The 24,334-nt window shown below is 42.0% G+C and overlaps 1 protein-coding gene and 1 long non-coding RNA gene across 2 annotated transcripts in view; one reads left to right on the top strand and one right to left on the bottom strand.

Annotated features, from left to right (window-relative positions):
- The window catches only part of LOC119033804 (gamma-aminobutyric acid receptor subunit pi), a 52,354-nt gene that overhangs the window by 7,270 nt on the left and 20,750 nt on the right, over window positions 1-24,334 (top strand). The window contains exon 2 of the mRNA XM_037124347.1: window positions 3,971-4,060. Within this exon, the coding sequence (XP_036980242.1) occupies window positions 4,008-4,060 (53 nt within the window). The 5' untranslated portion in view covers window positions 3,971-4,007. The remainder of the gene's footprint in view (window positions 1-3,970; window positions 4,061-24,334) is intronic.
- The window catches only part of LOC119033805, an 81,326-nt gene continuing 58,759 nt past the window's right edge, over window positions 1,768-24,334 (bottom strand). Inside the window, exon 2 of the long non-coding RNA XR_005079374.1 lies at window positions 1,768-1,861. This is a non-coding gene — a long non-coding RNA (uncharacterized LOC119033805). The remainder of the gene's footprint in view (window positions 1,862-24,334) is intronic.

The raw sequence follows: 24,334 nt of genomic DNA, 5'->3' as shown, positions 1-24,334 counted from the left end.
GACGTGGTGAATTTGGGTATGGACTAGCAGCTTGGAGGCCAGAGAGGTTGACATACTATTGATGTGACTCACCCGGAGTGCCTTGAATAAGTACCTTGAAGAGCAACAAAGGAGAGAAAAGCCAGTGAATTAGATGAAGTGACTCAGTTCTGCCTGACATATCTTTTTTATATTTCCTGCTGCCCTTTTCAAGTCGGCTTAAAATCAAATTGCCAGCAGTCAGAGTCAAAGCTGAAAGACAGGCTTCACTTTGGAGAGCTGTTCCCACGGCATCCTCCCACGTTAGAGTGCCCTTCATCAGGATGGTCACTGAACTTGGGCGGATGCCAGGACGGATTTAACAGACAAACATGGGCAGAAGAGTTGAGATATCTGTGTGTTAGATGGATCACTGCATCACCTGGGGCGCTGAAAAATCACGGCCTCAGCTACTAAAATAACAAGTAAGCAAATATTTGGTACTTTGAAGATCAGGGTCAAAATATTGTAAGTGAACTGCCAGCTATCTATGTCTGTGTGCACAGTTTTGCGTCTGTATGTGTTCACAAGTGTGTTGTCGTCTGAGGTTGTGTATTGTAAATATGAAAAATGAGACCACAAAGGCTTGTCAGAAAGCACTGTCATTTATTCTGCCAAAAGATCAAAACGCTATCCACAGACGTTGACAGATGATTCCAATTACACCCGATAGTGAGGAAAGGAAAAAATATATTATGTAGTTTTTGTCATTTACTGTCTGACCCATCAGATCATGCGCTGAGTAATGAGGGCACATTGAGACAAGACACAGACAACCTTTTGTCCTTTCATTCAAATGACAGAAGCACAAACTTTGTTTCACAGGAAGCTTTTTTTTCATTTTCTCACATTCTCTCATTTACACATTAAATAAAATCTCAGATGTGTCATTCTGAAAGCACCGGTCTGACCACTCTATTGCATGGATTCTGTCAATTTCAGTGTTTTCTTGCATTAGAGTAGAACCAAATTTGGATCAATATTTGATGGGTGATGCACTGGAGCATGCAAATGATCATTTCGCTGGATGTTTTCCACTTTAGAAAGCACTGTTCTATCCAAGGATGCATGTATTTAATAATCATGTATTGCCTGACATGGCAGAATCACTCTTGATAACTGGGCTTATGTGATTTTTTATGTTTCTCTGTAGACAAACCCTGAATCTTGCATTTTTAAATCAGTTGGTTTGTATTTTTTATTTATTTTTGCCATTGTTTTATATGATGAATCTTTTATCCTGGCTATCCTCTCAACATAGTGTGAGGGTTAAAATACAGAGATGGCAAATTCAGTCAAACATTTGCATCAAATGTTCAGTTTAATTCAAACAGATCCACCTGAATTGTTCACCAGGTGACTTTAATAGACTGAATGAATGGCTTTAAGTGAGTGGGCGTCATTCAGCCCTTTTAATGCATTACCAGGCTGCATGTATAGATAATCACTTATAATGGCATTCCCCTGTAGGGGTCCAAGCATGAAGCGCTGTGAGAGATTGCTAATACATCTAATTAAAGTATTTAACATACAAAATGGTACCTTGTAATTGGTATTTGCAGGAGCAGGGATCTTAATGCATTTTGTATTAAAATATGTTGGAGCTCAGTGTTTTTACTCTTTTGAAATGCTGAAAATACATTCCATCTAATTCCCCGAACTCTTGTGTTCAGTGAGTGCGTTTGACTAGGAGCCCAGTTTCGTACTGTCTCCAGTGCATCGGTCCAAAAAGTAAGACTCTATTTGGTGTTAAATGTTCTTCATTGAGCTTTAATCACTCTCAAGTGGTGCGCTCCGGGGTCCAAACAGAGCATGCTCTGGGGTGACGGCGCGCCGACTCAACCTGCAAAAATAAGACAAAAGAAATGGAGTAATTCTCAAAGCACCTGCAAAGGGTGGAAGGCCCCCCTAACTGTGCTGCTAAGCAAATAGTATCCTGGTGCTCTGGTGCTGTTGCATGCTCTCAAATGAGATATTATACATACATTTGCTGCTGAATTGGTCCCTTACATGAATGTGAGCCTCACTGGAAAAAAAAAAAAACAAATTCACAAAGACTGCTTTAACAAGCAGTTACAGTGAAAATCTTCAGCATCCTCAGAGAGTTGGTTGTAATTGAAGCGCATTTACTGTATACGGGGTGTCACGATGAATTGGCATCAACAAAGACACATTTCTCGTTGTTAAGGTGAACGTGTCGATGAAATGATTGTTCACTCCTTTGAAGTCTCTCCTGACTGAAACCGAGCTCAAGATAATCTTTCTTTTCTCTCCCTTCTCCTGCTTCCTCCAGTCAGCTGATTAGGGGTATTTATTCTTTTGCCACAATCTCTTTCAACCAATCTCGTCTTTGCTGTACTCCTCACTGTTGCTGTCAGCTCTCATTTTGGTGTGTTGGTGCATGATAGCCCACACACTGCCGCATGGCTAATTACAATCAGACGCAAAACAAGAGCAAAATAGCAATTGGCTGGAAAAGTGCATGGGCATGTTTGCACTGCATCAACATCCCTGTCAACTCTCTAATGTCTCATATCATCATATTATAGAATAAAAGTACAGAAAGTACTTGACAAAAATTCCCAATGATTGATGATATAATTGATTGTAGGATTTATTACTGCAGGATAATTCAAGGAATATATGAAAAAAAGGGGGGAAAATCTAAATAAATAATGTATGATGAAATTAGACTGTATGCATTATTTACATTGACTGACTTCCTCAAGGCGCTTGAACGAGCTCATCAGCAGCGAGTGAAACGTTCCCGCCCGTCTGTCAGGAGCACTCACGTCATTTATCGGACATTTTGACCCTGACAAAGATGGCACCGGAGGCACAAAAATAAAGTGGCCGCACTGCGCTCTCTCAGCTATGATCAAAATGACCCGCCGTGTAGATGATTCCTAATTGTAGCCAAGTGCGATGTGTTTTGGTTAATGTGCGCTTGCTCGGTTGCTTGAATTGGAACTCGCGCAGAGTCGCATCACTCAAAGTGAGTGTAAGGAAATCTGTCCAAAGCGACTAAGGCTTCTTAGGTGACCACAAGGACATAAAGACATCATAGGTGTGCTGGTGACACATTGTCAGCCACACTGTTAACACCGTGTCTCACCTGCTCAACAGCCACAATCTGTGTATTATGTAACCGAGGCTGTAGCCACATTGGTAACTGTACCGCCGACAGTTCTCGCTGCATTCCAAGCCAACACCACTGTGAAGTCACTCTCAACACCAGAGACACAGAGGTTCGCTTTCAACTTTACATTAAATATTTTCTTAGCTCAGCTTGCCATCCACATTAGGCGGGTCTCTGTGGCTAAGTCATTGTGGTCTCTGAAGGTTTTCTGTCTGCTTTCATCTTAAAAGATGCATGAGGGAGAGAGAGAGGGAGAGAGGGAGAGAGGGTGTGCTGGGAGATATAGGAAGCAAGAGGACTCCCTTTGAAAGAAACTTCTATCTGCTTTATTACTTTTTTCACCCAACAGTGCCAGACTTGGAGTCAGTAACAAGAGGTCATTGTCGATAAGAGAGCGTCCCTCAGGCTTGTCAGTGCTGCGGCTCACTGTTGTGTGATATAGCAATAACGCCTAGAAAAATTGTGTCTGTGAGAAGGATCTGCGAGAGATGACCAAAGAGAAACCATAGTTGCCTGGGAGATTGATGTAAAAAAAAAATAAAAAAAAATAGTTGACTGTAACGATTAAAAATAGGAAAAGGGGCACAGATCACCAGAGATGTGTGCCAGCTGGTTCAGTACAAAAACTGCTCCTGAAAGACAGTAGATGTAAGAATCACTGGATCAGTGCATGTGGTATCTTCTATTTTTCGCTGATATTGATCGACATTCTTGGTTTCAAAGGGAACAACATCCATCTTTTTTTAACCTATGGTCATCGCTCCCATCCACCTAAATAGCAATTTTAACGTCCTCTGTTTGCTTTTATTCCAGATAAACTCCACCTGGTATCTCCACTCCTTCGGCAGTCATGGCTTTCTCCGTATCTGGAGGGACTGTGTTCACCATCCTCCTCATTAGCAGGTAAGACTGCTTACAGGAGGAGAAATACACCCACTGGGATCTGCAGCCACAAGGCTATCATAACAGGCAGGAAGCATAATCAAGTCACGTCAGATTCTAATTCGTTCCAACCATGGAGAGGAACTCAGCTGTATCATTTTCTCGTGGACCATCAATACTCAATAACAACTCCGCACGCCACAGCCGAAGAGCGCTGGGATTCCATTGCCACGTTCATGACGCTGCTGAGCAGAACCGATGAGGCGGGACCGAGCATCACATGTATCAGTCATCGCGCTCAATTGGTGTTATAATCCCTGCAGAGGTCATACGGAGCGAATGATGGGATGTTTTGGTGCACATTTTGTCTGTCACCATGAAGAGAAGCCTCGTCTCTTCCTGCAGTTTATTTTCAAAGCAGCGACTGCACTTTGCACATTTTAGATAAGGCAAACCCTTTGGGTCTCACTGAATCCTGCTATAAGATATTCTCTGTATAGTGCAGCACTTCTCTTTGCACAATCAGCTCTGGGATTAATGCGCTGTAGCAGGTTGCCTGCTTCTTTAGTATGTTGCAGAATATGAATCTGCTTTTAGTGTTAATTCCACATGCACAACTGGTTCCAAAAGGAAAAACATTCCTCAGACTCTGATGAGCATGCTGAATTAAAATGGTGAAGGTGGTTGCTATTACACCTGCTTACCAACATGTAATTGTGAGCACATTAGCATGCTGATGTTAGCATTCAGCACAAAGCACTGCTGTGACCACAGCTTCACAAAGCTCTCTTGTTGAAAATGAACTCACGTAGAGGGTTAGATTTTCTTTTTCACGTCCCATGCTCAGAAGTACCTCATAATATGCAGTAATACTTTATTATAATGTTAATAAGAAATGCGGGCAGAAAGCAGCCTCTGCAGACAAACCTTTAAGAATATTTGACATCCCATTTAAAATAAAAAAGAACAAGCTTTGTGTGCATCTAATATTTACATGTAGGACAGACTTGGACCCAAACCAACCTTTGGGTTTGATGATCCACTAATAAAATTCGGGGCTGATACTGATGTTCAGGCATCCTTAAATACTGAAAACTAACACAGCTGGTATGATAGTTGAAAACATACTGCATTGTGGTAAAAAACATATACATGACAGTTAAACAACATGAGCGAGCAATAAGTCCCTTATCAGATGATACAGATACAGTATGAGTAAAGTCATGTTACAGGTGGATAAAAATAGCATCTAAGTTGCTTCTCAACAGGACATTTCTTGGCATTATAGTTACATGAATAACATGATGGGCACCCTCTTATTGATTGTGGTCCTGAATTTCACTGAAGCAATGCTCTGAGTGGAAAAGGCAGCCTGGCTAAATGCAATTTTTCTGAGACGGATAGTGCAGTCCCTCCGAGCTGCACCCCTAGTATCTCTGTTTGTGGTAGATTTGAATTTAATGAAACCAGACAGAGGAGGAGCGGATGTTTTTGTATTTGATGAGGTTTTCCCAGCTAAGCGGTTTGTTCTTCTTTAGAATATGGTGATGATGAAAATGGAATGGTTTCTTGCCTAAAGTTTTAAGTGCTTGCTTGCATAATGATTCCAGTGGTTTGAAGTGGCTTCAGAGTGTGTGTGTGTGTGTGTGTGTGTGTGTGTGTGTGTGTGTGTGTGTGTGTGTGTGTGTGTGTGTGTGTGTGTGTATTAGACCAACTTATCAGACAATAGGTGCTGTGGAAGAGAACCATGGAGTGGAGGTTTATCTCTGCTGTTGCAGCAGTTAATAGGAAGTGAGGGATTGAGTGTGGGTTATGTGGGTTTTAAAACTGAGATTTGAATTTACATTTAATCCTAAATATTTGTAGTCTGAGTAGGGTCTGGAAATGAAGTTGGTACTTTTAAGAGTAACAAACGAGTACTGATTCACATTAAACCAATTGGTTTCGAACCTCGGTGTCACTCCTGGAGCAGGACATACTGAGCCGAGGCAACACTTGCTTCCTTATGTGCAAATCTAGTCAAACGTAAAATACATTTAAAAGCCAAAGAGTGTACTGTGTTTGTTATACTGATGGCACCCGTAACTGAAGACTTGAACTCACCTACATGAACGACAACAAGGCATCAATGTCTTCATCAACATCTCTATACACTTAATTAGGTGGTAGCAGACAACTAGACATTTTTCACCATCTTGGTTGTTCTGAGCGTTTTTACTAACATTAAAAGTTCCTTTCAAACGTGTTGTTTGCTACTCTTAAACAGTATTTGAGGTTTTTAATATGTCTGTGGCCTTAGAATGAGGTCAATAGTACGTGAATTGCCTACTGTTTATGGGGAAATATTACAATATGCACTGATGTGATGTCAATAAAAACACAACAGACAATGCTGGCGTTCCTTCTTCATCTTTGGATGAGGCACATTCAACGCTGCAACAGCATCTTGCTGCCCTCTACTGCTCCTTATTACTGTTCCTTTTAACAGTTTTTTATATTTTTTATATGGTCCAATACTGTGCTGATATTCTGTCAGGTTCAAGTTACGCGGGTTGGCTGAAGTGCAAACCGAAAGGTTTCAGTTGCCAACCCTAGATTTTCAGTGACCCCTTTGGCACCTCCATGAAAGATTTCTTGGGGTGCCCCTCTTAGACAGACAGATCTAATTTTGCCACAAATGCACCAGTTTGACAAATCTAAATCTAAAGCTTTTAATCTGGTATTTTTCATTTAGTGTTTTATGAACTAATAAACAAATTATTTCTGAAATAATAATCGGAATTAAATTAATGCAAATCGTAACAGGCAACTTACTGTGCCATTGTTACGACCTCCGTGACGTCCGTGACACTGTTTGTATGAAGACCCTGGGAAGTCGATTTTCCAATGCCAACAGTCCATCAGCAATCCCTGTCAGCATGAAGTGCTCAGCTCAGGAACCTTGATGGCTTTAGTGATTAGCAAAGAGCGCTTGCCCTCTGCCACTGGGATACAAATGCAATACATCCAGTATCACCTGCATGTGGTCACATTATTGACCCAACAACTTTATGATGGAGACCTATGACCCTGACCATGCTGAAACTGCCGGGACCCTCGTCTCACCATACAGAAAATGAGCATCTCGTTACGGGTCACAAGCAACCTAAGCTCATAAAGGGCTGTGAAAGTCCCACATTTATCCAGCAGACAAGGGTCACAGGGACGTGAATGGTCTGCCTGAACTCTGTGGAAAGACTGATGTCTCACACACCATCAGTGAAGCTGAATTCCATACAGGCACGTCGGCAAATGCTTGACTGTCAATTGAGCCTTTCTGCTCTCATGTTCCTGTGGCTCTCAGTGAAAAACCCCGTCTGTGTTTGAGAGTTGTTTTTCTCCCAGAGTCAAAAGAACAAAGCAAGAAATTCAAGGGGAGACACTGAGGATCACAGCTGAGCTTGTTAGAAAAAAAGCAGTTGGTTTCAAAAAAAGAACAGACTTTGTCATCCGAGGCAGTCATCCATGGCAGTGGCTGGCATTTAAAGTATTTACTGATTGTTGACTAAACATGGCAACGCTGCGGACAACACATACCCTTTAGAGTCTTTTTATTTTTCATGAATTGATTATTTTTCTCTGATCATGATCACATTGCGTTGTGGCTGGTGTCTTTTGAAAAAGAGCTAAAAGACAAAAAGGTGAGGAGAAGATGCAGGAGGGGAACCGAAACTGGCAGCATAACGAATATTTCAACATGACTGTAGTATGACTGTAGGCTTGCTAAGTCTTGCCACATTCATTAAAGTTACTGATTATTGAAGGCTAAGACAGGAATATGGGTGCTGAGCTATAAATACGCAGTCCCTGTTCTGGGGAGGGGTTTGGCTGGTTGGCCACCTGTTGCATTACCCACTTCGATTTTAGGATCCCACCGTCCCCCCAGTCAGCCTGCTGTTCCCCTTCTCCACCCTTTAGTAGCTGAGAGAATGTAGGGGGGAAAGGAAGAAAAATGACACCAGTTTCTTAGAGGATAAAATGATGAAGTGGGGGCATCTTGTGTTAAAATGGTCAAAGGTCAACCTCATTGTGACATCATAACACATCAAATATCCTGGCTGCCATTCAACACCACCTCTCAGGAACAGCAATGCGACTGCTGCGTCGATTCATGCAACATCCATGCAGTGATTCTCGTCACTACAGTACAGTATCATGTTTGGATGAATGGTTAAGTCCACCCCCCTTGTAAATTAACACATCAAGTAGTGGTTCAGCCTAATTAGTGTAATCCATGATAAAGTCAACCAAATATCTAAAGACAGTATTCTATAGCCTGCCTTTAATTTATAATCATCTGATTAACTGTGAATTTCTTTGTTAATACAGCCTCAGGGTGGAGAGGGTATATTTATGATCCGACTGGCGTAACTGTGTTCCACTTTGAGTTATTTAACAAGCCAGCCCACATTTTCAAAAATCCAAGCTGCAGCATCAAAGCACTGCTGCTTGTTGTCTCATTTAATCTCTCTCAATAGAGGCTAAATAATATAAAGTAACACCATAATACTGCATATAGGAACCAATGCTTTCACAACGCTGGTGACTGAATAAAATGTTACTGAAGCCTATTACAGGCAGATTAAAGGCTTACACAGTGCTTTCCATGTGTTTACTGGAGAGACGTGACTTACTCCTGTATAGAAACCCATTGCATGTCAGCTTTTTTAATTGATTGTCACCGGAGAGATTAGTGTACCCCTGTGCTCTGATAATTACATGACTGGATCGTCTTAGACCTCTCTAACAGAACAAAAGAAGCATTTCAGAGGAACATGAAGAGGAATTGCTGGTTTGGGCAAATATTTTACCAGGTGCTTTGTCGTATGTCGAATGTTAAAGCAGAAGTAAACGCCACTTTAGCGTCACCTATCAAAATGACTTCATCAGGAGTTGTTAAGGTTGTGGACTAAAAGGAAACGTCAATGTAAGAGAAATGTATTATATGTATTGACAATTGATAATGTCTCTGCATGCAGTTCAATGGTGTGCTGGACTGGAGATGAAATAAGACACTGACATTGGACTTCAACAAGTGCCCTGGCACGCTGATTTGGAAGAGTGATCCTCAATTTTACTGCTGCTGACATGTCGATGCTGGGGGCTGCTCACTGATGTCACTAGTCAAGGGTTACCAAAACGAAACACCACAGACATCTCAGAGCTGATGTGGCAGGCGGGCTCAGCTGAAGAACTTTTATTTATATATGAAGGATTAACTGCACTGAATTCATTTTTAGGGAAACTGAATCTAAATCTTCTAAATCTTTAGTTGCAAATGGTTCAGCGTTAGGCAAAGATGAAGTGATGTAAAACTCGGCTTGAGTAAACTTGTGTCTGCAGGAGACTGATCAACACTAGTTCTTCAAAAAAGAGAATGCTTTTTACTTGAAAAACAACAGTGCCTTGTTTCCTCCGAGTTAAATAATGAGACAGATGAGATTATTTTAAAATTCACAAACTCCCCTTTTCTCTTTACTGCAGCGCCTGTTGGTAATTGCCTTGCCTCGCCTATTTGGACCTCATCATTTATCCCTTTCTGCAGCAAAGCGAACTGAAAAGCAGTTTTTCATGTTCATTAGGTTTAATTGTAGGTCCCCTATCTGGAACAATATCTACCCTCTTTTGGGCTTCTCCTCTATTTCCATTTTCATAGCAGTTAGTCATGGTGCTGTTGTCACTTATATTTTCCCTCAGCAAGGAATTGTCTCACTCTGGACCTGATTATACTATGGAGTTAAAGTCTCTGAACCACAGGGCTTCATGTACTTATTGGCTTCTTTATTTCAGTTAGAGCAGCATGTTGTCAACTCGTAGCAGATTGCTGAGGACCAATTCAAACACTTGCACCACTATGATTTGTGAGAGTAAGTGATGCCTGTTTTTTTTTTTTTCTCCTCCCCCACCGCAGGATCGCTTCCACAGCGACTAGAAGCTTTTTGACAAATTAGCACCATATTGTTTTTTAAGATTACTTTTTGGACATTTTATGGCTTTAATGGGTAGGGACAGTGGAGGGGCAGACAGGAAATAAGGGTGTGAGAAGAGGTATGACTTGCAATAAAGGTTGCTGGTGGGAGACAAACTGCCGACATTGAGAGTGTGAAATAAATGTTGCATGCGCTGTCACCATTTGGCTATTTCATCTACATGACAGGGTTAAACATATTCTTTTATGCGAAGTCTTCAACAAATGACACATGAAATTTACATGAGGAGTTCATTTTGCCTCCTGCCGCAGATGACCAATGTGACACACGTTCCCACTTAGTGTTGGAGTGCAGGACACATAAAGTTTTAACCATCAAGTCGTTTGGATTTTGTGAATTTAAATAGCAAATTAGATCATTCATGCATTTGTTCAGCTTATCCACTTACTGACATTACCTCTCAGCCACTGGTACCTGGTATAACAAGGAATTATGTTCATAATGGACATTTCAGCACCCAATGATTTACTTTTAATGTCAATGCGGAGCCCGTGATGCGGCAGAACTCACCAAGCTCAAACAGGAAAACTTAAAAATGGCTCCATTCAGTTTGATTAAAGGATAACTCCACTAGTTTTACACCAAGTTGTGTTCATCAGGCAAACAGTAGCACAAAGCCTTAATTGACTGCAGTAGGAGTCAATTAATCTGCCAAGTAAGTCAAGTAATCTGATATATTTCCTCCAGTGATGTCACTCAGTGGCTAAATTGCATCATGGGTAATCTAGGTACCAGGTTTTGAGAAGCAGTCCAAGTCCTCTCCGACAACACTGTTGTTACAGTGTTGTTACATATTCTCTCAAATCACTCTCTCACATGCCACATAAGATCGATTCGGGTCATCCACGTGGTTCTTGGATGAATCCCTTAAAACATAATCTGGATTTATCTGCATATGGTCTGCAGATTGTCTTTTGATGGGATTGCCGCGCCTCTCCACTTTATCGCAACCAAGCATGAGAAATTGTTGTCCTTTTTTGAAACATTTTAATACAACAGACTATCCCACAGTTGTGCAATAATGTATGCATACACATTTGCTAGTTAGAAATAAATATGCAACAGAATGTAATATCCTCTTTTTAGTTTATATGGTAGAAAATGATCATTTGACATCCAATGGTGCGATGACTACATATTCAAACAAACATACCAGCACACACTGTAAGTCATGGCATCAGAGGGTATAATTTGCATGTTCATCTTATTTCTTGCTTTCTTACTTTATACTGTCCGCAGAAATCCAAAGTAAAACAGGGAGTTATGAGTTGACATCACTTGGCATAATCAGGCTGCACATACGTGACTGGAAAGGGTACAAAAGGCCCAAAAGTTCTCTGACATATACACCAGAAAGGTCAGCACTCAATCTCTTGGACAGCATTAAATCCAAAAGCTGAGGTGCCACTTACAGCCTGCAACCGACCATTTCAGTGTCTAGATCTGAATTCAGATAAAGCGAATCGGTAACCTATGGGAAAACTTAAAGAACTAAGCCTGAATGTACAGTATTCGTGCACTGGCTCCTCCAAAGCTCCAAGGTCCATTTCATGTAACAAGTGTACAAAGCTGGAGCCAGGGATAAAGCTCTTATTACCATGATAACGCTTTGTAGTGTCATTTTAATTAATACCAGCTGAGATCTTATTTTGGCCTTCCTTTGAGCTCCTAAAATCTCAGAGCATGTGAAAAAAAGATTTAATAAAAGGAGCACGCGCTCGCCTTAAGAGAGATGTTACTGTAGCTGATAGCTTATCCCAGAGGACAGGGACTCTAAACTGGAGATCTTAGAGGTTTACTTTTTATCTCCCTCACCAATGGAGCCTCTTTCTCAAGGTTGAGATCCACTCGCAAACTGATTATATGTGTTTGCGGGCTTCACTTCTCGATGATCCCAGGATTAAATTCAAGAGTAACAGTTTAATTGATTCATTAACCGAGGGCACAAGCAGTTCACGCTGAGAAATCTCTAAAGATTCATTACAGCCTGTACACGTTCCCTCTATTGTCAGTCAGTCCCCTGATACATAGAAGGCTATCATATGGGCAAACTGAATAACTTTAATCAATTGCTCTCTACATGTTACTCATGCAGTGCATTGAATGCTGAATAGAGAAAAGTGTTTGGCATCGGAATCATTCTGGTTTACATCTGTAGTCCAGGTGGTATTGACCAATCATGCTTGAGTGGCTGTGGTAGCGTACATTAAACATTGACGCTCTTGTTGAGACAGGTCCACAACAAAACTGTGGGCCAAACAGTCTCTGTTTTTATATTGTTTGGTCAGCCTGAGTCTCATTTGTCCATTTCCTGTTCCTGCGACAAGACATTCGCCAGTGTTAAAACCATTCTGCGTTAGCATGGTTTTTACTCCGATTCCCTTCCTCTCTGGGGAGATCCATCCAGTCAGGTTGGACGGTCAAAAGATGCCGCAGGCCTTGATGGTCTAAAAGTCGGCTGCTCTTAATCCAAAAGCTTTCTTCCCCACTGTTGATGTCAATATTTCTGCCACAGGCAGTAAGTGTTTCAGCAATAACGCTGAAAAGAATGACATGATGGGCATAATTTGGAGGAGCTACCCGCCACTGGATCTTCATGCACTGCAGTTTGCCATAGCAAGGATAGAAGGATGAATAATAAGAATAATGGACAATAGAAGGAACAATGAAGGGTAAACAAAGTTCAGATATCCTCAAGAGGTTTGTTCAATCTTTTTCATTTCATTAATTTTAGCTTTTAACAACAAAGCCCACTACTGTTTCATGTTGCCCTCTCAGTCACATGTATCCTGCCTTACAAAATCTCTGCGGAGGTTTATAAACTTTTCACCTGATGGCACCACCGCATTCTAGTGTTTGCAGTCTGAAGGTTTGTTTTCCTCCTAAACTCTAAATTGACGCATTAGACTGATTAGTTTCTCTGGTTGAAGTTGTGATTTTCTGTCAAATGAACCGGCAAGCCACCATGTGCCTCAATGACAAAAATCATTGTTTCATAGATTGTACCGTACCTCTTGGTTTGTTGGTGAAAGGTTTTAACAGGAAAACCAAAAAAGTCAGATCTGATGAAAGTGATACTAATGATCTACACTTAATAGCTCATTTAGTGGAATTAATGTGTTAGAGCCAGGTGTTTAATTTGTGTGTTTTCTGAGTGAGGAACTACTCTTTCAGCATCTTTATTGTCACTGAACACATTTTCCAGCTTTTAAGCCAATGTCATTGCTCCAAAGTCTGTTTTGCAGAATGGAAATGCTCCACAGGTAGCTGAGCGTGTGCTTTTTGTGAAGAGTGGACCTTAATGCAGAGTGTCACTGTGATGATCTTGCTCCATAATGAGTGCACAGGTCCAGCAGGCTGTGGGGATCACGACTGTTCAGTTTGACATTGACAGGTATGAATCTGCACCGTGTTAGCAGGATGGTGGCTTTTTAAGAATATAATTAGACTCTTATTATACTTGCCCTGCAGATGTTCTCATTCTTCATACCTACCTTAATGTTGTGTCTCGTCAAATTCCCCTTAACTCTTTTATGTGCTGCCTGACGAACCCTGGTGTACCCCGGGGATCTGATTTAATGTCTGTTAAATACTGTCTCATGAATGCGATAAAGCGGCTGCCAACTGCTCCCCACTGCTATTCTCTTTGTCAGCAGCAGCTCACTTTTGACAGCCTTTAATTTGAAGGCCGGGGGTGGTGAAGGAGGAGGTGTTTTTAACCTGGACAGCTGTGAGGATTTTGAAACTTTTTCTTTGTGGTTGATCTTCGAATGTGTCTAGCTCAACAACAGTAATTTCAGCCCCTCATGAGCTCGGAAGTGCAGCATTGTTATTCCGTGGTTCAGTCAGCAGTGCAGTGCAGTGCAGTGCAATGCGGCTGTCTTGTGCATCCAAATATTGCTCCCATTCGCTGCCTGTTCTTAATATTCGTTCATCTCCGAATACGTATCCCAGAGGTGGCATTTCAACATTCAGATTTGAATTTTTCTTTTTAGAAGTGTGGCTAAAAACGCCTGAAGAAAACTCGCTTTTCCGAGCACACACACTGTTGCCAGTTCAGTAAGGTTGTTGTCTGCTGCAGACGGTTCTGCACTTCACTAATTTGCATGACGCTTCCTTCAATTATGATATGTTTGGACATATTTGGTGGAGGCATCCATCCATTAACATTATTGTTGCTCTGTTTTATCTGGCGGTGAAAAGAAAACACAGTTAATTATCTCGCTGATAGGCTTTTTCTGGATGGTTAAAGCTTGCCTCATTACTAATGAGATTTTTTTTTCCTCAGTGGGGGGCTTAACTCTGTAATGGACAGGAAAAAAATGCTAAGAGCAGTTATAGATTGCCCACAGAGGCATAAAATGTATTTTTGATGATTCCCCTTAATGAAAATCCAACAGCTTCTGTCACAATATTAAGCTTCAATTTTAACATTTCGGTCCCTTTCATTCTAACGTGAGTTATATAGTCTCTGCAAATTGGATCCAACATTCTGCAAATCTGTTGAGGGAGTGGCGTTTGTTTTCGAGGCTTTTGGTTTTTAATAAAGGCAAACATTTTTAAATTGAGTCACTGTGCTCAAAATTCAGATTTGATGTATCAGTGTTTTCTCTGTTGCTACAGTGATAATGCACTTGGATGGTGTGTGTTGTGCATTCATAATTGCCACTCTGTGTCCTGCACTTTTTCTCCGAGCCTCAGTGCTGCCTTTCAAAGTCATGGAGTTTCTTCTGTGTGACTTCAACAAGTTTAGGTACAAAAACTGACTGATTAGGTTAAAGAAAGGAAAAGAAAAAAAAACTTGGTTAAGTTTAGGCTTTAAAACTATTTCACTAGGTTTAGGAAAAGGTCTTACATTTGGTTAAAATAACTACATTCACTGTTGTAACTCAAGTTATACAACTACGTCTCCCACAACAATGTACCTGCAGCACCAAATTTAAGTTGTGTAAAGCCGCTGAACAGACTGCTGTATCTGACACATTGTGAGAACAGGCCTGACCCAACAGGTGTACAATAGAGATTCACAAATTGAGCTAAGAATACAGATTAACTCAGCATTTAGAAGGGCAATTTTCATTTCTGTAGCACTTCCATGTCCGTGCTGCTTTTCCTTTTTCTATTAGCTATTTGATTGGCTTTGATTAGCATCTACATTTAACTTTTTCTGGGACACTTTGGGCCATGTGTTGGTGGTAAATCGTGCCAATTAGCTTTCTTGTGGTTAGAAAAGCTCCATCTCGCCTCACACCTTTAAATATTTTCCATCGCAGTTCCGGCACCAAGCCCTAACCCCTTACCCAACTCTCTCCCTGAGCAATGGCTTAATGACGTCCAACTGGAGTATAACAGCTACTAGCACGGCAATGGAAAAAAAAAAAAAAAAAAAAAAAACGCCTTTGCACAGAGCAGTGATGTCCAGACACCCACATAAGCATTTCATCAGACTTTCCCTCATATTTGCACTTGAAGAGAAATTGGAGCTTGGAGAAAAAAAATATGCTTCGCTACACAGGAACCGAGATCCGAGTCTTCTCAAATGTAGACATCCAGTCAATGTGACAGTGCCTACAATTATATCTTCAAAACCAGTCAGTAATGGATAAGCTCTGTCAGTTTGTCAACAGGCTCAAAACTATATATTATAATATAGTCTTGGAGTGTGCGGACAGTCTGAGCCACTTCATGTCAGTAAAACCCTCTTCTATTCAGATTTGCCTCAGGGCTGCAGTCAAAGGAATTTCCACTATCTTGCAGCGCTGGGCTCAATTTTCTTTAGCATTATGGGAAAATGAGTAAGGCACCTGTTCGCCTGCATAATATAGAAGGGTGAGCCCACTCAGGAGAATGCACAAACATTCAATCAATTACTCAAAGCAGTTCTCAGACTTGCTGCCTTCCTGCAACTGCAGAAAAGGGGGTGAGCGCGAGTGTGGATCTATAATCATCAGACTGCCGGTGCTCCCCACAGCCTGCTGGATCTGTCTCACAGCGTGCTCATGAAAAGCTCTGTTTAATTACTTTGAAAACCTCTGCCGAAGAATGATTATGGTTTGTTGAACTCTTGTCAGATCATGCGCTGCTTATTGTTTAGACTGCCATATGTGTCTTTAGTTATTTTTTTCTTAATGCGTCTTCTTTTTTAGTCAAGATGCTGTTTGCCAGTTCAATAACTCACTGTTTGCACCAATAACACACGCGCATGAACTCTATGCGGCGATATCTCAGCGGCTCCTTGAGTGACAAATTGCCTCTGGACAGCAGTCATGTATAGGAGCAGCAGCTGATCTACGCTAACAACACAATTAACGCGCGAGCGGGCTGCGAAGCTCACATGAATCATCCAGTTAATTTACTGCATGATTTGAGACGCTGGTTAATTTCTGATTGTGCCGCTGCTGTAATTGATTGAACGCTGCGTGGACGTAAGGGGGCATGAAGAGTTGGAGGTGCAGAGTGAGCAATGCTTCAGATTAATTGGCTCGGGGTGAAAGTGGGTAGAGCACTTCATTGACGGATCTCGCTTGGCCCCTTCAGTAATCGTCAGCGAGGAAGAAGTTTCCTGGCCTGTGTGTGTTATTAATGAAAACGAGGTCACGTAGCGAAAAGGCTTTACATTCATATCTGTAATGATTAAGTCAGGATTGTAAAGCACATTAAGCCTTGTCATCCTGGCAAAACGGCAGTGATGACAGTGGTTGTTCCTTTTGCTGGTTCAATAAAACCAATTTGCCAAGATGACTCTACAGCAGGTTTGTTTTTCAAGGTTCTGGGGCCAAAAAACTGAAACTAAAGTGGCCAAAACCAAAAACAAACAAGCAAAAAAAAAAACATACAACATCTGTACCCGCTGTCACATGTTTTTTATGTCACCGCTGAAGATTCTGACTTCAGTGGGCTTATGAAGACAGTAAATGTTCTATTCTCCTATGTGGAGGGGCTTAGGGAGCTGCCTAGGATAGCATGAAAGGGAGAAACAGCTGCTTTTATCCACAAAAGCCTGCGACATGAACTCAGGAGGACTGTTTTTTTTTTTCTTGCCATGGTTGCCTGCTTCTGCATCCCTGAGCATGGCGTGGCTGAGGGGTCTGAGGGAGCCTCCAAAGTCCCTGATGAGCGAGGGAGTAATCTCTGTGTATGAGAGCAGCAGCGACTTCCCTCAAATCCAATTTCACAGCGGCGAGAAATGAATATTCTCCGCGAAAAGAGGAAAAGGAGACGTTTAATGCATCGTGACAGGCGAAACATCCGGTGTGGAGCGAATGTTCGGAGCACACCTTGAGCAACCAAGCTAATGCCATGTGTCTTACCTGCTCTCTCTGGCAGCCTGTTACTACATAATGGTGCGTTGTCACTGGTGGCCTACTGTACCGAAGAAGTCACAAGGGCGCTCTGTATTTGAAACATTCGGTGCAGTAAAGCGGTGTAATTTCAGCTCTGTGTTGAGGGAAAATGGACCAATTTCTAGGGTTTACCATTTGATTAGGGGCTGCGAATTAGGACGCAAATGTCATCAGTCGTCATTTGAATATGAATGAGCTTGAATCACTGACTTTGAAGGTCGACCGAGGGCCTGATCTAGTATGGCATGTTGAATAACTAATGTTCATACATCCATAACCTCATTCGAATCAAGATGACGTAACCCACATTATTGGACGCAATCCCTCAAGGAGGAATTCTACCATTTAGCGCATCAAGTGTGATTAAATGCTTTTATATTATTAATGTGATCATATGGTAAGGCGACATAGAGGCTATATTATATTGACTTCAGCAATTGCTCTGGAAACTCATCTCATGAAAATGCATTGGGAAGCCTGTGCCCTGCTTGGGGGAACGCGTAACAAGAAAAAAGAAAAGAAAAAAGAAAAAACAGCAGAGGAGCTTATCAAATCTCACTGTGCTCAGATGGCATGTACATGCTCCTGATTGGGGAATATTCAATCAAATTGCTCCCTGCGCGAATACATAACACATGTGTTGTACTCCTCTGCGAGCCTCGAACATCGCGGCACGGCGACGGCTGCAGGGACTTCTCTGCAGCGAGGACGAGGCCAGCTGAGGGAGATCGCAGAACGAGGAATGACATGAATCAGTGAGCGCAAGAGTGAGGAGCTGGTTGTGGCTGAATGTGCTGCTGAGTGGGGGGAAGACTGGGAGACGGGGAGGGAGATGGGGGTCCGCAGAGAGCGTTACTCAGCTCTCTGCAGGGGTTATGTTCAACTGAATTAATCTGTTGTGAAATGTGCAAGCACTGCCTGGACTGATGCCTTGTGTGCACTGGAGATTGGAAAGAAGAGCAGGGGGATGGGGAAGTGGTGGAGGGGATCCGTGGGGAGGCGATGTCTTGAAACAGGATCTGAAAAGGCGAAATTCCCCAAAGGGTTCGACTCCTTCCTGCCAAGCCACCCTGTCACCCCTGTATTGCTCTGTCTGAACCTATTCCTCCACCCACGCATCCGCCATCAAAACACAAGACAAATCGCCAGTGGGCCAAAGTGTGTACAGCATATAGGCATACATCTTCTTTAGCTACACTGTTATACTCGCTTTCTTAAAGTACTACGTTCTCAGTAGTACTTGCTGTGTTGTAGTTGATGCCGACAACATGTAATGAAGTGTTTGGTTCAATGTAAAAGAGTTAAGACCGACCTTGTGTATGTTATAATATGATATGGTAAGTTCTAATGTTTTCTTTGTTAGAATGAACAAACATAACAATTTGGTGCTGTTACCGAACAGTGTGTGTAGTAATCCACTGTGTTCTGCAGCCATCAGGCAGCAGCGGGCTGCTTGTTGTTCTCATCAAAAGTGTAATTAACTGCAGTTATGACAGATTTTTCTCTCCCCTGCTACTGTGTTAAATTATTGAATAGAGATTTAGTGAATTGAAAGTTAGCTCTAAATCAGTTAGACTTTGGCACATTATTAACTTGACATTTCCTCTTTATTATTGTCCATATAGCTGTGTTAGGACTGGACCATTTGTATTGGAATAAAACAGATAATAGGACGTTTTGTTTTTGTGTGTTGAACTTTAAAATAGACAGATGTGAGACTGGCATTTCTCTTCTTATGTAAATTTCTTTTAACAAAAGTTATCCCCAAAGCTATTCATTCAAGCGGCATACTTGTTTTAGTTACTAGTTACTAGTGAGTGTTTTCCTTAAAGTGTCACCCTTGTTTTTAATTCTCATTTGTCACTGTGGATAAAGTTTAGCTAGCAGACATATGATGGTAGTCATATTTTGCCTTATTAACTTCATCATAAAGCAGTGAAGCAACTCAGACACTGACTATTAAAACTGTGAGAAAAAGATTGGAAGACAGATGTCGGATGAGGAGAGAAATAATGCAAGGAGAATTTTCAGACTGGAGAGAAAGCGAGCAGTGATTCTGATCAAGACACAAAGAGACAGAGTGATCGCATCCTGCCGGCACTTCCTTCCCACCAAGTTCGGAGTGCTAATAAGCAGTCACTTGGGACCAGCCAATTAGCACATTAGAAGGTGTTGTTTAGATCCACTGTGTCGTGTCTGTACAGATAATGTAGCTGCTTCGAATGCCACAACAGATCAAGACATCAGAATTCAGCTGGTGTCGCACAACTCCGCTGCTCATGTCGACATCAACATTTTTGGGAATGTATTTCGCATCTTTTTTAGGCATCTTCGGTCTTTTTTGCTCAGCACTTCCCAGACATCAGTCAGTCAGTGTTCACATAAATGTCTTGTGAGCTGTTTGTCAATCAAAAATCCCACCTGACAAAGGAGATCTGTCAAAGAACCCTGTCCACACAAAACTGCATCTCTGAATATCTTCACCCTGGCAGGAGTTTTCCAAAAGCTCTGTACTCAGTGACCTGAAATGCCGTTTACATCTGTACAGAAGGCCAAAACACACAGAAAAAAAGCTCTGTTTTAATAAATACCCATGTATGTGTGTACAGGGATTTAGGTCCTCTCTCTTTACAGCCCCCAGCCCTCCCAAATTCACAGTCTCCTCTGATTGGTCAGCTCACACATGCCTGAGCCAGAATCACTGACAACAGATTTAGCTGTGCTTAATGAATTCTTACGTACCAAACTAGCTGGTAGGCATACACTAACGGAATTAAAGGCGGGACTACTGATGAGGCGTATCAGGAGCAGTGTTTTCTGTGGGAGAGAGGAGCATAAGAAGCTATAAACACACTGAAGGGAAGGAAAACATGAAAGAGCAACTACTCAGACTGGGAGCTCAGAGCATCGTGGGAGTGTTGGTGTTGTTTACTGTCAGACTATCATATTTTAATGTACAAGGTAGCTAGGAGCTAGCTGGTTAACATGCCAGAACAATGAATATCTCTGCAACACAATCTACAATCACAGTATATGTCTGTGATCACCGTCACACTTTTGCATTCTACGTCTAATTTTTGAACGATTCAACAAAAAAATCTTACATGTTGCACCTGTAAATCCAAAATACCAAACTGCTTTCATCTATTCATTTAATCATGTAGCTGATAAGCTTGTGACAAATGCCGAATGTAATTTTAGCATTTTCACACTATGCACCCATCCATACATTTTCAATATAGCTTGCCCAAGGTTGTGAGGGGGCTGGCCGCCCATCCCCGTACTCAGTGACCCTGTCAGTCCCGGTCCGAGCCCTGTCAGTCGATTACAGGCGTAACACTCATGGACAGAAAAACACATACACCTACAGGCAATCCAAGTATAACCTGCATGTGTTTAGTCTGTGGGCGGGAACCCAGCTGGTGCGCAACACATGATGAGGTGTGAGATGACAGCCAGCGCTACTGAGCCGCCGTACCACCTCTACATTATCTAGCAGCACACACAAAGTAGTCATTAAAATCCACATTATCATGGATTTTTTTGACATTTTATTCTGCGTAGGTTTACTACTAGATGTTGTGCACGGACATGATATGCTAACTCTCCTCAGCTGGTATAGAAGCACACACAGGAAAAGTAATAGTAAGTAGTAATAAAACATGAATTTTTAATGCGTATTTATGTATTTTTTTGCAGTTGTTTTGACACCCAGCAGTGGCTCGTGACTTGGTATGGTCGGGCCCCTCGGCTGAGTTGTGGGCATTCAATGTGTCATCTTGTTACCCTTGATAGGCAGCCAGGTGGGCAGGTGTGTCGGGTCTGTCAGTGTACATTCTGGGAAAATGCGCATTCCGCAGACTGTGCTTTCATCTGGGGAGAGAGGGACCCTACAGTACACAAATATGAGTGATGTTTGTGTGTATGTGTGCGTATGTGTGTGCGCATGCATTGCATCTGTGTTAAGGTTATGAGCTTCAGTGTGTTTGCTACTACGGCACACGGTGTAAATATCCACTTGGCGTCATGATAACACCGCCTCGCACATAAATAACAGAGATGGGTTCATATTAACAGCCTGTGTGATTCTGGGAGGATTCTGAGGATCTATCTATCATTTTCTTTTTCTTCCCCCCCCCCCCACTGTCAGGGCTCAGTGGATAGCGACTGTTTGGCAGGCTGGAGTACTGAGGTCTCATCCCCGTCTGCAGGTGAAGGTTTAGACAGCCAGAAGTCAGAGAGTCTGGGGATTTACAGAGATGGATAGAATGAGAGGAGCTAGAGGCTCTTAACACGCATTCTGGTCAGAGGACGCATTGTTTCAGCGTCCGACTGCAAAACACTGACAAACAGCAAAGATGAATAGCTCTGTCACTATCGGCGAGAGCCACAAAATCAATTCAGTGATATATGGCATGTGTAGTTGCATGTTTTTTTCTTATTTGCCTTGAATTCTAGTATTCTTTTATAACCCAAAAATGTTCACTTTATCCTGTATTTTGTTCACATTCTCCTCTCCGACATGTGTCTTCCATGTCTAGCTGCTTTCCTCTCCTTGTCTCCTCATCGCTGCAAATCCATTAGTGAACGTAACAAGGGTCATACAGGGCGACCCAGATTGATAATGCAGTATGCCAAAGGCAGAGTGCTGTCACAACCATCACTAACTTGGCTCTCCCATCCAACGCTGTTGCCTGCTGAAACAACAGGCTGGGAGCCATGTGAGTGAGACTTTATGCAGCATAGCAACAGTGTGCTGGGAGCGAGTTATCCCTCTGTCTAAGCTGATTTGACACAGTCAGGTGAAACAAGTTCTGAGTTTCGTGGGGAAGACTCTCTCTGTGCTTTTCCTTTTTCTCTCCTGCCGTGTGGCGGGTTCACCAGTGGACCTGCCTGTTCTGGGGATTCTTTCACCCATGGACACTTGCTGTGAAGTGATTTCAGAAATTCTTCTAGTGCATGTTTTATTCATCTTTCTCCACTTCTGTCTTTCAATCATGAGTTGTGACTCACATTTTGAACACAGAAAAAAAGTGGTGATCTCACAAAGGAAAGGCTGTCTGTCACGTTTAAAACAAAACGGGTCCGGCCAACAATTTGATGCTGAATGTAAATGAAAAATGTTGAATGACAATTGCTGTTTTTCCTATATTTGTTAGACATTTTGGTCTACACTACTCACACTAGCAGTGTTGGTCATCTGGCCCACCAGTTTGGTCCAGACTGAAATACTTCCACAGATTTGAGTGAATTTTGGTATAGACATCCACGGTCCCACAAGGATGTAAGCCAAGCACTTTGGTGTGTTTTTGAACTGAATGGATTTCCATTCAATCTTAAATCATAATTACCTTGCATGCCAGCTGGATTTGTGAGATCATGTGATCTGGCAAATACATCCTCCAAGGCTTCAGGCTATGCAGATGTGGCAGGACACAGCAGTTTAACCAACCAGTGTCCTAGGAACTACTGCCAGCCAGGGAGGGTTTGGAACTGAATAATACATTGCATGGTTTAGGTTGTGACAGCCAATGAGAGAAGCAACTGTTTAGTTTAAAACAACAACAGCGGCTCCACAAAACATTACTATAGATGCTGCTAATACCTTGTTGAGCGATTGATTCACCATCTGGCTCCACTGGTATTCACGCTCTCCTACTGTTGAATCAACCAGCTGAAGTTATACCGGCTCTTGAAAGACAGTGATAGACATCACCTGCAAAGTATTTTTTCAATGTGCATGCTGTCCTGGTTGGATAAAGTGAGCAGCAAAACTAAAACATTCTCTTTCACTGCATGAGCAGCAGAGGGAGAGACATGGGTTACACTCTTTAACAGTGATTACTGTTGGAATGTTGAACTGTTTTCCATTGATTAAAAAAAAAAAAACATCACTTACAACAGCTTTAATCAAATTTGCTATAACTATTTAAGGTCTCCAGAGGATGGTTTCTAATGAGTGGTCTCCTTTCTTGATCTTTTTATCCAGGACTACAAGCAAGTTGACATTTTTCTCTCAGAGGCAGTTCTCTTGAAAACAACAAGATGGATTCCCATAAGGCTGCAAAATACACCATTTCAGCATTGACACTGCCAATGTACGCATGCGCAAAAGTCACATTGTTAATCTGCAGGAGAAGTCTGTCTCTTAATACAAAATGTAGTCTGATTTATAGGTTCTTGGATACAATTGAGTTTGTTGATTGTGAGGGACGTGCAGGCTCTGCATGCGTAGCGAACCACCCATCACAATCATTCCTGATCAAGGTATCAAACATAGCAGGGCTGGCTTTGGTTGTTTGATAAAATGAACTCCTCTACAAAATCACCATTTCAGAGTGATTAATTCTTTTTACATCGAGCTATTCAAGCTGTCTGCTGAAAATCCCTGTATTCAATCACATAATTGCAGAAAACCCACATATCACAATGACAGTCCCCCCCCCGCAATACCATCAAGCCCTAGTTGCCATGAGATTTGATACACAGAAATCATGAAGACAAAATATCACGTGGTCCACTACGATTTGGTTTATGATTTAGTTAAAACCTCCAAAACTAATGATATTCCAATCAGCCTTAACTGTACGTCGTGTTCAGTGCTAATGAGACAAGAACGACGAACACAGCAGACAATGCTACACCTGCTGAACATCAGTATGTTACCATCCTGACCTAGTTGTCAAGCTAACATTAGCGTTCAGCTCAAAGCGCTGCTGTTTTCAGCCTCACAGAGCCGCTAGCATGGCTGTGGACCATTTTTCGACTTTGTTCCATTAAGCGCAACGACTGTGCTCTCCCTGCAGCAAACAACGGAAAAGCGGTTCACGATGGGTTATATAATGTAACATTTTATCATCAATAAATCATCACATTCATCTTGCAACACTTCTATAATTAACACATACAAACAAGGTAATTCC

Source organism: Acanthopagrus latus, chromosome 15, assembly GCF_904848185.1.
Source record: "Acanthopagrus latus isolate v.2019 chromosome 15, fAcaLat1.1, whole genome shotgun sequence".
NCBI lineage: Eukaryota > Metazoa > Chordata > Actinopteri > Spariformes > Sparidae > Acanthopagrus > Acanthopagrus latus.
This window is presented reverse-complemented; position numbering and strand designations above follow the sequence as displayed.